Source organism: Branchiostoma lanceolatum, chromosome 3, assembly GCF_035083965.1.
Source record: "Branchiostoma lanceolatum isolate klBraLanc5 chromosome 3, klBraLanc5.hap2, whole genome shotgun sequence".
Classification (NCBI taxonomy): Eukaryota; Metazoa; Chordata; class Leptocardii; order Amphioxiformes; family Branchiostomatidae; genus Branchiostoma; species Branchiostoma lanceolatum.
In genome coordinates this window covers 23,381,269-23,395,310 of record NC_089724.1, presented here as the reverse complement: position 1 = coordinate 23,395,310, position 14,042 = coordinate 23,381,269, and the positions used below count along the sequence as shown (strand labels likewise).

At 43.3% G+C, this 14,042-nt stretch overlaps 1 protein-coding gene across 7 annotated transcripts in view; it reads right to left on the bottom strand.

Annotated features, from left to right (window-relative positions):
• Positions 1–14,042, bottom strand: part of LOC136431111 (slit homolog 2 protein-like) — a 90,868-nt gene that overhangs the window by 2,826 nt on the left and 74,000 nt on the right. For 4 of the 7 annotated variants that reach the window (XM_066422348.1, XM_066422345.1, XM_066422343.1 and 1 more), the window contains 16 exons: positions 12,887–12,958; positions 11,263–11,334; positions 10,875–11,038; positions 10,418–10,550; positions 9,823–9,888; positions 8,510–8,581; positions 7,720–7,791; positions 6,759–6,830; positions 6,162–6,328; positions 5,162–5,378; positions 4,558–4,791; positions 3,534–4,264; positions 3,122–3,310; positions 2,551–2,667; positions 1,719–1,850; positions 963–1,004 (listed from right to left, as the gene is read on the bottom strand). In XM_066422348.1, the coding sequence (XP_066278445.1) occupies positions 963–1,004; positions 1,719–1,850; positions 2,551–2,667; positions 3,122–3,310; positions 3,534–4,264; positions 4,558–4,791; positions 5,162–5,378; positions 6,162–6,328; positions 6,759–6,830; positions 7,720–7,791; positions 8,510–8,581; positions 9,823–9,888; positions 10,418–10,550; positions 10,875–11,038; positions 11,263–11,334; positions 12,887–12,958 (2,552 nt within the window). The remainder of the gene's footprint in view (positions 1–962; positions 1,005–1,718; positions 1,851–2,550; positions 2,668–3,121; positions 3,311–3,533; positions 4,265–4,557; positions 4,792–5,161; positions 5,379–6,161; positions 6,329–6,758; positions 6,831–7,719; positions 7,792–8,509; positions 8,582–9,822; positions 9,889–10,417; positions 10,551–10,874; positions 11,039–11,262; positions 11,335–12,886; positions 12,959–14,042) is intronic. The other 3 variants (XM_066422350.1, XM_066422346.1, XM_066422349.1) reach the window with 3 other exon arrangements.

Sequence of the window (14,042 nt, the reverse complement as noted above, 5' to 3'; positions counted from 1 at the left end):
GGCCTTTAAGGATGATAGTCAGCCTGATTAGCATGAGGAATGGGATGGGAAGTCAGCCATGTGTGAGAACCATGTCCTTTCAACCTTATATAGAATCTGATGGAAAAACTACTTGTAAGAAACCAAGTTCCTTGTGATGCTATGATTTAACCTTCTCCCTGCTGCCTAACCCTGTAACCAATAGGGAATCGGGTGCCAAACAGCTACTTTAGAGTGCTAAAGGTTAAGCTATGTGTTCTGAATTTAACGTAACTGCTTGTAGCACCAGTCTGTACAGATGTTACTAGGATATGAAAAGTATGGGTGTCCTACAGTTACTGACACCAAAAGCACACCATACCAACACTCCTGTACATTCAGGACAGACATTGTACAAGGCTACAAAATGTAGCTTGTTGGATTTCCCAAACTGCTGGTGGGGGGATGTTTCTACATTGTATCTGTGATATGTATACTTTTTCTGTCAAGTTTTAGTGGTACATGTAACTGTTAGCTGATGCAGTCCAGCGTCATTGAGACATTTCTCTGGTAATGTGGTGGTTGAATGATCGAGTGGGAATCCTGTGGCTGTTCCTGCTTGTATAACGAACACTTGTTGCACTGTGGACTAAACACCCATTGCATCAATCTACACTGGTTACGACATTGTTCACTAAAATTGCCTATTGATGGCCGGGCTATCCTCCATCACATTATCTTGTACTGTCCTTAGCTCACATTATCTTGTAAAATAACTGTCCCTAGATCAGATGATATTGTACTGTCCTTACATGTAGCTCTGATTATCTTGTACTTTCCTTAATTAGCTTGTACTGTTCTTGTAAAATTAACAGTTACTAGTATTATATTTATTTTGTACTGTTCTTAGCTCGGATTACATTTATCTTGTATTGTTAGGGCATGGTCCTCACACATGAGCTGACATGTCAGTATGGCCGATGTTCTTTTTTCCTTTCTCTTACCATTTGCGGGCTCGTCAAGACCAACTCCCTCCTTTGCAACAACTACAGACGGTGGAGGGGGGGAGGAGAGTCAAAGAGCACCCATTAGTTCAGTGCACCCATCACAACAAGATATTTGTTTACCAACATGCACATCTTTAGCACCTTCCCAACACTCAAGCATGCATTCCTTGGTGCAGCTATCCCTTCACTATTACATGTAAGTAACGCTGTGCCGTCAGATATAAACCATCAATAAGCTGGCAGAACTTCAACAAGCTGATTCCTTGTCATGCTTAGCATGTTATTTTCTTCCATCTTTAGTTTATAATCAGCCTTCACCTCAAAGATTTTGGTTACTTGTGTTAACATCCTAGAAAGTTTAACTCTTTTTTTTTTTACACATCCTTTTGTATTGTGTCAATTGTGTCACACCGATGAGTCACACTAAGCTGAGATGGTCTCAACCCTCCAGTGTGAAACATTTTGTCATCATGAAAATCTCCCAATCTTTCCCAAGAAGTTTCCCAATCTTTTGTTGAACATTACACATGGTAAAAAAAAGGAGGTGTCATGTCCACCATGATTTGAAAAGGCCGTTATGTTTATGGCCTCTGTCGGTCAGTATTGACCATGGTAAAATCCTAATCACAGCAGCCCTACAGCATCTTGATTGTGGCTAAACAGTCCTATATGAGAATGGCAGTCCCATCTCACATCTGTAAGCTGACTCAGGTCTGTTGCAAAGTTCTACACTCATCTGGTAATGAGACTTACTTTGATCACAGAGTGGTCCAGAGTAGCCAGGTTTACACTGACAGGTGTACTCAAAGTTGTCCACAGCCTGGCAGTCTCCATGGACACATCTGTGGGACTCACATGGGTCGGCCTTGTGCTCGCAGGTCAGGCCTGGGAGGGGAGGAAATGTTTTATGTACAGAACCAGGTATTTATCTAGCAGGGCGTCAGGGTGTCCTTTGGATACCCTACACTAAGAAAACATGGAAATTAGATGCCCTCCTTTGGCAGGGGATGCCCAGAGGACGGCTTTTTCCCTGGTAATACATATAGTATTACACAATGTCATGTACATGTACATGTGTTCCCCCATACATGTGTACTGCCACTGTTGTTTTTCCTTATACCAGATGCTGGAACAGCATGATTGTGAATTGATTGACTGCAAAGCTAGCAGATAATTGTTGATTCCATTGAGCCCATTGGGGAACTTCAAATTGTTATTCATACATCCACCAAAACTCTTTAAGATCATCTTGATATTGTCAGTGGAGTGTACTGTAAAGTTATCCAATCACTCATTGCATTATCAAACCAATCCATGCAAGTGTTCTGTATGCGGTACACTACAACTGTAGGGTATTGTTTCCATGCCTTTCTAGATTTCTGACATACACATTTCAAGGAACCACTCCAGTTTCAGTCATGATTTTGTTTTAGCCTTTGTTAAGTTTGAGGAAAACAAAGGATTATGTAAGGTTCTCAGAGGAAGACTACATGTAAGTGCTAACTTCAAATTGCTATAATAGACTGGGGGTCTCTGCTTGAATGTATGAGTGGTTAATGTGCTGTTGCAGCCTGTGCTTGCGTACCTGTATACCCCTGCTCACAGTCGCACATGTAGCTGCTCTCGTCCACCACTTTGCAGGTGCCGTGCAGGCACCTGTGACCCTCACAGGGGTCGGGCTCCTTCTCTTCACACAGCGCTCCTAGCAATCGAGCAAGGAACTGCAGGTTAGTCGGCAACTTACTGTAAGTTGTTACTTTTCACTACAAGCATAAATGTGGCTGCAGTCAAGTTGGTAAAGGGATTCAAGTTAAAAATAAAACAAAACGAGGGGATGGCAAGCAGGGGTTGGGGAATCGTAACTGTCCAGTGCAGATAGCAAAACTTCAACCATAAGCAGGTCGACCATAATGCTGTAAAAAGGGCCTACATGTAATATCATCTGGATACATAACATTGTATACAGTTTGCAAGGAAGGACCTAAACCTAGTCAGCTGCTTCTACAAACTTTCAACCAGTGCAAAGATGAAAGTTTTAGCTCCTAATGATTTGGATTATTTTGTTCCCTTTTAGTACCTACATGTATGTGTCAGGACTAATTTCACGGCACTGAAGACACAGCCCATGCACGGATACATGCCATGCTCAGTCCTACCTGTAAATCCTTTGTCACAGTCGCAAGAGTAGCTGACGTCGCTCAAGGCTCGACAGGAGCCGTGTTTACACAGGTTGGACTGGCAGGGATCGGGCTTGTCCTCTCCACACCCTGGCACAACCCCCTCCACCACCAGCCCCCCGTCGAAGTTCACCTCCATGTCGTTGATGGTGAGACTCTGGATACAGCCTGTGGAGGGGCAGGGCTGTTTGTTAGTACTTTACACAGCAGTTATTTTACACAGCAGTTATACCACAAAGGTTTGACCTTATGCAGTGAATTTGTAAATTCTGGTATGAATGGGGTCGAAATTGGTGACTTCTTCAACTATGAAGACTCTGAACAAATGTTATGTGCATGTTAGGAGGTTGTCCTATAATAGAGAGGGCATTCTAACTGAAGAGCAGCGTACCATGGAAGCTTGTTCCGTTCCTGACATGCCAGTCCTTGACCGCCTGTGCGTTGACGTCCTGTGGCATCCCGCCGATATACAGCGGCGTGATCAGGTTCAGCTGCTCGTTCAGACCCGTGTTCACCATGCTCTTCGCTTCCTCGTGGTCGACACTCAAGTTCACCATCTGGTTGGCTGCGATGAGCTCGATGGTGTGGTATCTCCCGTCGTTCACGGTCTGATAGCTGTAGATGGTTGAGCCGGGGTAGTTCCCGACGTCGTAGCTCACACGCACCCGTCCTCGGAACAGTTCCACCGCGATGTGGTCGATGATTCCGTTGTAGAGGAGAATGCCATTGTCCTGGTCCGTGGCCACCACCATTGTGATGTTGGCGTGGGGGTGGTTTTTCAGTGTCGGGAACTGGGTGTACGTGTTCTTGGTCATGTAGGACACACTGGTCAGGTTCTCGCAGCGCGATCCCTTGTATCCCGGCTTACACTGACATCCAAACGTGCCGTCCTGGTCGATGCACTGGGCGCCGTTCTTACAGTCGTGGTACTGGCACGGGCTGGTGCGAGGGATGATGACCGGGGTCACCTCGCAGTAGACTCCGCTGAACCCATCCGGACACAGGCAGGTGTACTCATCCACGCCGTCCATGCACTTTCCTCCGTTCTCACACTTGTGCTCGACGCAGTCATTGATGTTTTCAGTGCAGTTCTCACCTGTCCAGCCCTGAACACATTCACACCTGAAAGGAAAGGCCCTTTCTTTAGTTATATATCTGAGAAATCTTAAGTTTTCCCTCAGAGGAAAAAGACTAGTACAGTACAAATCATTCATTATAAAGATTTTCATTATAAAGATTTTACATCCTATTTTTGTACACAAAGTAAAGCGCTTACCAACAAGCTTTCGATCAGCCCTCTGATCTGTCTTAAGTTGAAATCATTGATATGCAAATTACAGGACAAAGGATGCAAAAATCAGTAATGGAAGTTGGGACTAAAAAGATTGGACAATCTTCACAACAAAGTAACGAACCTGTACATCTCTTCCTCACTGATGCACTTCCCATCGTTCTCACAGGGGTTCTTCCCGGGGTCACAGAAGTCAACCTCCCGTTCGCAGTAGTGCCCGGCGTATCCCGGCACACACTTGCACAGGTAGCCGTCTACTCCGTCCACGCAGGAGCCGTTGTTCATGCACATGTGCTCCACACAGTCGTCCACATTCACCTCACAAACCTCCCCCTCAAAACCCTCCACACAGTCACATCTGGGATGGAACAGAACAGAAACTTCAATGTATGCTAGCTTGAATTCAGCTTACTAATGTACATACACAATAAAGACAACATAACTGGAGCAAGATGAAATGTTACCAGACCTCCGTAATATAATTGTAGCATCATAAATCATCGCTGCTTTGGTTGATACTATTCCCTAAGCATAGAATATCTAGTCAAAGGTGATACTGATTTCAATATACAGTACCATCAATTCATCATGATAATCAAAGTTACCATTACTACTTGTATTTCTTCATGAACGATTCCTTTTTCATTTGTTTTCTGTATTGAAGCAGATTCAGAGTTTTGTCTTGTTGTGAAGCCCTTTGTGGCGATCATGAATGCTGAAATTTTTACCTGAAGCCCTCCTCCATCTTGTGACAGGTGCCTGAGTTCTTACATGGGAAGGTGAAGCACTCATTCAGGATAGTTTCACAGTTCCTGCCGGTGAAGCCCTCCTGACAGGTGCAGCTGTACGACAGCCCCGGGTCCTCCACACACGAGCCGTTGTGCTGGCACGGGCTGGACAGACACGGCTCGCACTTCGCTAGGATCTCTACATCTGGACCTTCCTCTGTAGGGGGGAGGTGAGGGGGGTTAGTAACAAGATTGGACAGACACGTCTTGCACTTCGCTAGGATCTCTACATCTGGACCTTCCTCTGTAGGGGGGAGGTGAGGGGGGTTAGTAACAAGATTGGACAGACACGTCTTGCACTTCGCTAGGATCTCTACATCTGGACCTTCCTCTGTAGGGGGAAGGGGGTTTAGTGACATGACTGCACAGACATGACTCACACTTTTCCAGCACCTGTCTATAGAGCTGTAGCAGTTTTGTAGAAATATGTAGAAATTTTCTCTAGTCTCTGCCACCCATACAACAGCCAGCTGACTTTAAAGATACCTAGATGTACATAGATGTACCTAGCTACCAATCTTAAACCTTCACCTGACCTGGTCATCATGGGGACAAGGTAGACAATAAAAGGGAGACATAGTACAAGTATCTCTAATACAATGTACATTCAAGGAAATACAGCAGATTCATACATACTTTTCCCTTTGTTATCCGTGGTAGCATGAGAAAGAAACGGTGATATATTAGATATAATGATTGTCGTTCCATGCGTACAATTAACATTAAGGTTCAGGATGTAGTTCCCATCCATATAACTCATGACATTGTACTGTACAGGGATGTAACAAAGGTTCATGATATAGTTCTGTATCTGTTGATCTATATACAAAATGTAGCCGGTATAACTGCCCCTTGTCATACCAGACATTTTAGTTCCCATCCATACAGTTGTCACTATGAACTGTACATGTATCTAGTCTATAACGTGATAGTGACATACCGGAGCACACAAAGTTGCGTGAGGGAGCGGTGAGCAGGAGTTTGTCTGCCATGGTTTGCTTGGGTCCTGCACACTTGGCGATGCCCGGCTCGATGAAATCTTTCTTCACCCAGTCAGACAACCAGACCAGGTGACAGTCACAGTACAGGGGGTTGGCTCCAAGGGCACTGGGAAAAGGCAATGAGTTTAGAATTTGAGTGCATTTAATACCATCAAAGACATACATGTACTATGGGTTTCTGATATGAACGAATTCTTATCTAGCTGCCATACTTTATTAGCTGACAGATTCTTATGGAACTGTAAGAAATGATGAAACAGCTTTTTCCTGTCAAATAGATTTCTCTGAAAGGTCATGCTCACTTCCTTCCTTCCTGTCTTGTTTTGTCATTCTTGTGAACTTGAACAAATACCCTCACACAACAAATAATAATAAAAAATTTGACATCTTGATAGCAACTAAGACAACATTCTGCCCATCCTCCGACCCTGTTGACTTTGGCACCAGCGTTCCTTCCCGATGTGTTCTTGGAAAGGATGTTTGTTACTTACATATGTGACAAGGACTGTTTTTTTAAAGAATAGTTTGTTACTTACATGTGTGACAGGGACTGCAGATCCTTGAATGCCTCCTGTGGGATGGTGGACAGCTGGTTACCATGGAGAGACCTACAGTCGGGGGAGACAGGCACAGTTCAAACATTACGTCAGTTGTAGGCGCTTTTCAGGACTTCAGCACCGAACAAAACACCAGAGAAACTACATACAATGTTTAATCATTGGGGAAAGTATTATTCTGCTTGGGTAGATAGTGTGCATTCTCCGCACAATTCAGTTCTATACAGTATTATAACTACATCCGTTGAGAAAAAGTTTCAGCTGTTTGTGATCAGTTCCAACTGAATATTCGTAACTGATGATTTTATCTTGAAAACAATATTCAGTTGAATGTATCACTGGGAAGAGAGGAGTTGGATGAGAAACTATGCCAAGAATGTGACTTCCTCAAAAGAAAGGCTAAGTCCTTTATCTTTAACTGTCAACCAAGTGCTTAAGTCTTCAAACTACAAATCCTTGTCAATCCCCCCCTTTTTCCTGTTTCCTATGCGGTTCTACAGTTTGTTATCGTGACCTTTCTCGATAAACCTGATTTATCCTGAGTCACTATAAACATCCCCACCGGTGAGGTAGTCACCCTTCAGCCTTCAGTAACAACATCTTAAGTCCTGCCATTCAAACTGTCCAACAGTTTTACTTCACCAGTGGTTGAAATTATTTGTAAAAGCATGCTGATACTGCAGGCAAAGCTTAACACATCCTCTAGTCATAAACATACAGTCAGCATCGATCAACCATTGTGTCAAACCATGGACCAGACATAAGTAAGCAAACTTAAGGAAGATTTAAACACCACCCACTTCGTCCATTATACAGGCCAAAGGATATCTACATTTGAAGAAGGAAACAGGAAGTCGGACCTTCTTTGAGGATATCTCTCCTAGATTACACAAGACAACTCTTGCACTGATAAGAAGTTTTCTCTTGATTCTTTACTTACAAGATCCGGAGAGCCTTGAGTCCTGCAAATGCCTTGGGAGAGATGCAGCGCAGGTTGTTGTAGCTCAAAATCCTGCAGGAAAAGAATTTTTTCCCATCAAGAGTTGTCAAACTTTCACACACACGCACGCACGCACACACACACACACACACACACACACACACACACACACACACACACTCACAGATAGGGTCTGTCTTCTCAAGAAGACTTGTCCACCTCTGCGCTACGCACATTGTTACATATTCAGTCATAGCACACTGTTAATGCTGGCTGTAGTCATCAGTATTGTTATCTGTACGGGGAATCATTTTTTGGGTCTTTTTGAGTGAAACATAAATCAGAATTATGTCACAAGTGCCTTCCCGCACTGTTCTTCTTTGTCCCAGATTATACATAACTTGTGTATTGTGACCGACCATGATAAGACTTGTGCATTTACAGATAAAACTTCTCGCTACTTCTGTGGAGTCCCATTGAAAGTGTGGAATATTATTATACCTATTTCTGACAGTGAACTTCAAGTGACCATCCTTGTTCTGTGGTAGAAGCTTAAGTAGGATTCTGACCAATCACAGCTTAGGTAGGATTCTGACCAATCACAGCACAAAGACACCAGAACAAACCAGCCAATAAGAAGCAAGCACGTTAAAACACCCAAAGCCACAGCATCATCACAGAAGTCTGTGATTGGTTAACACTGGATAGAGTTGTCCACTGGGACAGTTAAGGCTTGTGAACTGTGAATGGTCCTTTGAAGTTCCCTGTACTTGTCTTACAGTGTACTTACAGCGTGGAGAGTTGTGTCAGGTTCGCAATGGCGTTGTTGGAAATTTTGCTAATCATGTTGTTACTCAGATCTCTAAAATAAACGGGGGAGGAAGAAACGGGAGAGAGGTGCGTCAGCCTACAGGTTGTTGTGCATGTTGGGTAAAGAAGCTGCCACACAACACTGTCACAACCATTAGTGCTGCAACAAACCATGCAGAACTGAGACACCAGTAGTGACCAGAGCTTCAGAAATGTTGGGAAAAACGTCATTTGTTGATAAATGTTTTTAGATTTAGTTTGAGTGTGCCATAGCCACAGATGGCAAATGATATATTTAAACGTCTTTTGGTACAATGATTTGCAAAATACCTCTTCTTTACGTGAAAAAAGAAACTTGATCTCTTTTGAATTTATTCTTCAGAATAAGCAAATACTTTGTATTCTATGCAAACTTTACATTCCATGCATTCTACATAGAGTCCTTGGTAAAATGTTCCAAGACAGTGTTTGTTTCCTTGTTTGTTTCTTTGTTTGTTCGTCTTAGAATAGGAAGTTTTAACCCCAACTTTATCTGACAGTTCCCAAACTTTCTGAAGTTCTGGTGCCACGCAACCCGAGGTAAAAACTCCAGTTTAGTCTCATCACCAGCGTCCCACCATGCATTGCCACCCTCCCCCTGCCCTGTATTAGCCTCACAGCTGCAGGAATGGCAAGGCTGCAGGTTTTACATGTCAGCAGTTTGCTACATGTCAGCAGTTTACTACATGTCAGCAGGTTGCTACATGTCAGCAGTTTGCTACATGTCAGCAGGTTGCTACATGTTAGCGGTTTGCAACATGTCAGCAGTTTGCTACATGTCAGCAGGTTTTACATGTCAGCGGTTTGCAACATGTCAGCACGTTGCTACATGTTAGCAGCGTGCTACATGTTAGCAGCGTGCTACATGTCAGTAGTTTGCTACATGTCAGCAGTTTGCTACATGTCAGCAGTTTGCTACTGGGATGGAGTCTCAGTTGGAGACAGTTTGGGTCTTGCTAATTTGGGAAGTCAAGTGTAGGGTAATGTGATTTGTTGAACTTAAATATCTTAATGATCTTCTCTGTACCACGGACGAGAACAGTATCATCTGTCACATGGCATAATCAGCTATCCATCACTAACATCAACACTAAACCCTCTTCAAGTTCTGAAGAAGTTACAAGTATACAAGGTCAGACTGTTGTACATGAGTGTGTTGTATCACTGCTGTTTGTACAAACATTGTACATTTTAGAGTACATTAACATCATACAGAAACAGTACATGTACAGGTACAATGTCTGCTGTACTCACAGCCTGGTCAGGTGCTTCAGGTGCGACAGGTTGGGGATGATGTTGATCTGGTTCATGTCCAGGTACCTGCAGGGAACAGGTGTAGTCTCAACAATGTGTGCAATCATTATACATACAACATTGTATATACAACATCTGTATGGGCTCTGTCGGTCAGTATTGACCATGGTAAAATCCTAATTCACCCTAAATCAGCCCTACAGCATCGGATATGGCTTAACAGCCCTATGCGAGAATGACAGTCTCTGCCACATAGGTCACATCTGTAAGCTGACTCAGTTCTGTTGCAAAGTTCTTTTCTGTGGATCCGCTTTGACATACAACACACAATCATATAAACTTCAAGGAAACTGAGCAAACATGCAAGGTGCAGACTGGAGGCTAGGCTAAGGACTTGTTGTCCTTTGATACACTTTGTTTTCTTTTCGTCTTAATGATCTTTTTTATTTTCTCTTTGTGGTTGAATTCTGTAGTTCAGTAGTGAAACATTGGAAATGCATAGTCGCAGTGTCAAGAATTTGTGGCAGAGAGGTCTGCCACTGCGAAACCCGCAATATTAAAACCACAACGAGCAATTAAAGATACCAGTACTCACAGCTCAGTCACAGCGCGGGGGATGTCCTTGGGGAACTGGGTGAGGTTCTGCCGACTACAGCGGACCACGGTCCCCGTACACGTGCACATCTCCGGGCAGTGGCTGATGGGAACGCAGCTGTTTTCATCATCCACTGGGGAACGTGGTGGAACAAAGTCAGTCTTAATGAATTTGTCAGAGAGGACAGTTTTATGCTGATAAGGTCTATCCTTGCTTTACCTTACCTTAGGCCCTCTTCTACCTACATGTACAGGAACATGTGAGCAGAAAGTTTCCATCTACACTGTCGGCCGCGTGCCCTTAGCTTCTTTTGAGGGTTTTAACTTTTATGGCTCTTTCTATTAAGTCTATCACAAATGGACCCTATCTAATCAACCCTACAACTGTTAAGTAAATTTGTATGTGTATTGGAAGCCATTTAGGAACGTTTTGATGAACTTCTTCTGGAGACACTTACTGTCACACTTAAAGTCCTGGACAGCGATGTCCTGGATTGGAATCTCCCGTAGATACGAGGGCTTGTAGCAGCGGGGGTTCCCAGTCACCACGCGCTTGGTCCGCAGCCACTCCGACAGCCAGGCAAGGTGGCAGTTACAGTTGAACGGGTTGGACAGAAGGTTCCTGTGGGATGATGATAGTTTGTTGTAGACAAGAGCAACTAGTTTTGATCGAATCAATGTCTTTAAAAGTGTTCCAGTACATGTAGCAAACATGAGCCACAGCAAAACTGCATTGCACTAATAAGCTACTCGAAAAAGCATCATGCATCACCTGAATTGAGGATGATAGAAGATGAAGATTTGTATGCCCATAGCATGTAGATCAGGTAGAAAGAGTGTACTTACAGCGTGGCCAGACTTCGGAGGGAGTCAAAGGCTCCAGGTTGGACGGTAGAAATGCGGTTGTCATAGAGGGAGCTGTGGCAAGTAAATACACACTCAATCAGCGTGGTTTAGATCCCTTAATTGCTATGATAAAACACAATGATGCCTTTGTTTCTTTTTTAAATAAAATCTGCACAAGTCTTATAGACTCATTATCTCTTTTCTTCACACCACTTTTGCTACTTTGTAGCACTGATTTGCAAAAAACTTTTCAAAACTACTTACTCAAAGATAAAAGGGCCCTCCTGATTGGATAACACTGGCCTCATTTGAACTAAAAGGCTCGGTAATCTGCAGAGGTAATGAGGACTAGAGAGTTCAAAGCGCTTGGGGAGGACTTGGGCTGGATTTATGATCTCGAGTTCATAAGGGTTAATTAGAGGCATCCTGTGATGTTCCAAGCAGTTGGTGTGTCCTACTTGGAAATATCAACTTGGGAAGAGGGTAATTGGGTCTAATGTGCTTGCTGTGGCTTGTGACCTTTTTTTCTCCAAATGTCATCTCTCTAGGTTGATTACCAACTGAAAAGGTTACCTGCAACTTATTGATTCAAAATGGGATTATTGATATTGGTTATTTTATCAAGTGATTGGAGAGTCACCAAGTTTGTTTGTTTTTTGTTTCATATCACCTTCACACTTTGTCAAGAAAGTAAAGAATGGGACTTATAAAAGCATCAGTAAATTCAACAACATAACAATTTTTAAAAAAATACTACATCATATATAGTTGAACCAAGTGGATTCCGTGTTTATGATAAGAGCAGCCAGTCTGTCTAACCTATGGCTAACAGCTAATCTTACAGCAAGGCTCCGTTAATTAGCTTCATTTTCCCTGCAGGCTTTCCTTGACCCTGGCTTTGAACATGCAGATTAACATGGTGCCACCAACAGACACGACATTTTCTCAGCTGATTATGAACTTCTAAAAGCTTGTTACATCCCTGATGAGGTACTATATGGCGGGCCCAGAGGTTAAAATAAGACAATGATCAAACGGCTGCTGTAGATGCAGAGTTTTAGATAGGTGCAGAGGCTGGTACTGAAATGTCCTTCTTTTCTACTTTGTTCGTTCAGACTTTTGTAGTGTCTAGTGGTACATAGGGCAGCAGGTTTCCTTGCTGTTTCAGTAGCAGGGTACATTTTTACAGGGAGGGGTTGCTAGCCCTTCCTCTCAAGCTTAAGGCACCTCCTTGAAAACGGGGGCCACCATTCTACGTCCCTTCCGAAAGACGGGTACAGCACCACGTGAGATGTCCTGTCCCAGTTACCAACTAATTGGAACCAGGAGCTTAACTGGGGGTCTGCTACCAGTTTAGCTACAGGGACATCCCTGACTAGTAGTGTTACAAACAATAGAGTTTGTAAGCACAAAGCCAAGAAATACAAACATTGAAAGTAGTTATATCAACATGGGAGGGGAAAACTTATCAGTCTCCAACACCAATTAGGATCTTTACAGAAAAATCAATTCACGGCGTGGTTTGTTTCCAAAAGAAGTGTGTTCTGTTATTTGTACAAACTCCAATTCTCAATGGATGACTAATATCAATATACAGACTGTTATAATAGGGAGTGAAACCTACAGTAGTCTGACTGAGGCCAGGCCAGCGAAGGTCTTGTTGTTCACACAGCTGATCTGGTTACTCCGCAGCATTCTGGGAACAAGAGCAGATCAAAAATGAGCCAATCTCACCCTACCCTGGGTATGAGGTACAGAGGTACACATCTAAACTGCAGTGAGAGACCACAAAATCATGGAAGTCCTTTGAGATAATGTTTGTAGATGATTTTGATGTTGACTGTTTTGGTGTGATGATTATGCACTTCTAAGCTAAAAGAAACGTTGAGATGTTAGTGAGAAAACGGGGTGAGAAATATATAGAGTCTGACACTGATCAGTCTCTTCCTACAATATCTGGGAAAAGAGCTACAACATAAGTTGATTTCCTACAGGTAACATCAAGAATTGTTATAAACAACAAAATTAGAATTAGTAAACTTACTTTAACGGATGCCTATATCTGTCATAGGAGAATTACCTTCTAATTGTATGAAGAACATGAAACAGTCCAAACTTTGGGTAAAGCTATAAGATTATGGTTACATGCAGATGTACAAGGAGTGGATAAAGCTGCTACAATGTCAACAAAACATCCCTTCAAGTTTTAGCTCTCTCATTGAACTACAACAGCTCAATGAAAGAGCTCAAACTTGTCAAGATGACAGGCAGGCAGGAAAATCAGAGATCTGATGGACAAACCTGTTCTTACCCGACTACTACTGGAGCAGTGTTTGTGCCACTCTGTACTGCAGACCCACAAATCAGCAGCACTGGGCATGTATACCACTCTAGCAATAGTCAGGTAAGAACGGATACGCAACTTTAAGTTTAACAGTGTGGTTCAAGCGCCACATACTGACCAGTCTAATTGGTCCAGACCGTTAAGCCTTGTGGTAAGTGTGTCGGGTTTGTGCACTATCGCGGCGACCCGGGCTCGACTCCCGGGAGCCAGGAGATTGTACATGTACTACTCACCTGTGCGTTTCAGTAGTTCCCACACCGGGAATCAAACCTGGGCCGCCAGCGCACAAACCCAACGCAATTACCACAAGGCTAAAAGGTCCGGACCAGTTAGACTGGTCAGTAAGTGGCGCTTGAACCACATGGTTACACAACAAACAGGGAAACCTGGTTGTTAAAAACATGACATAGCAGCAACCAACCAAAGTCTTTAAACC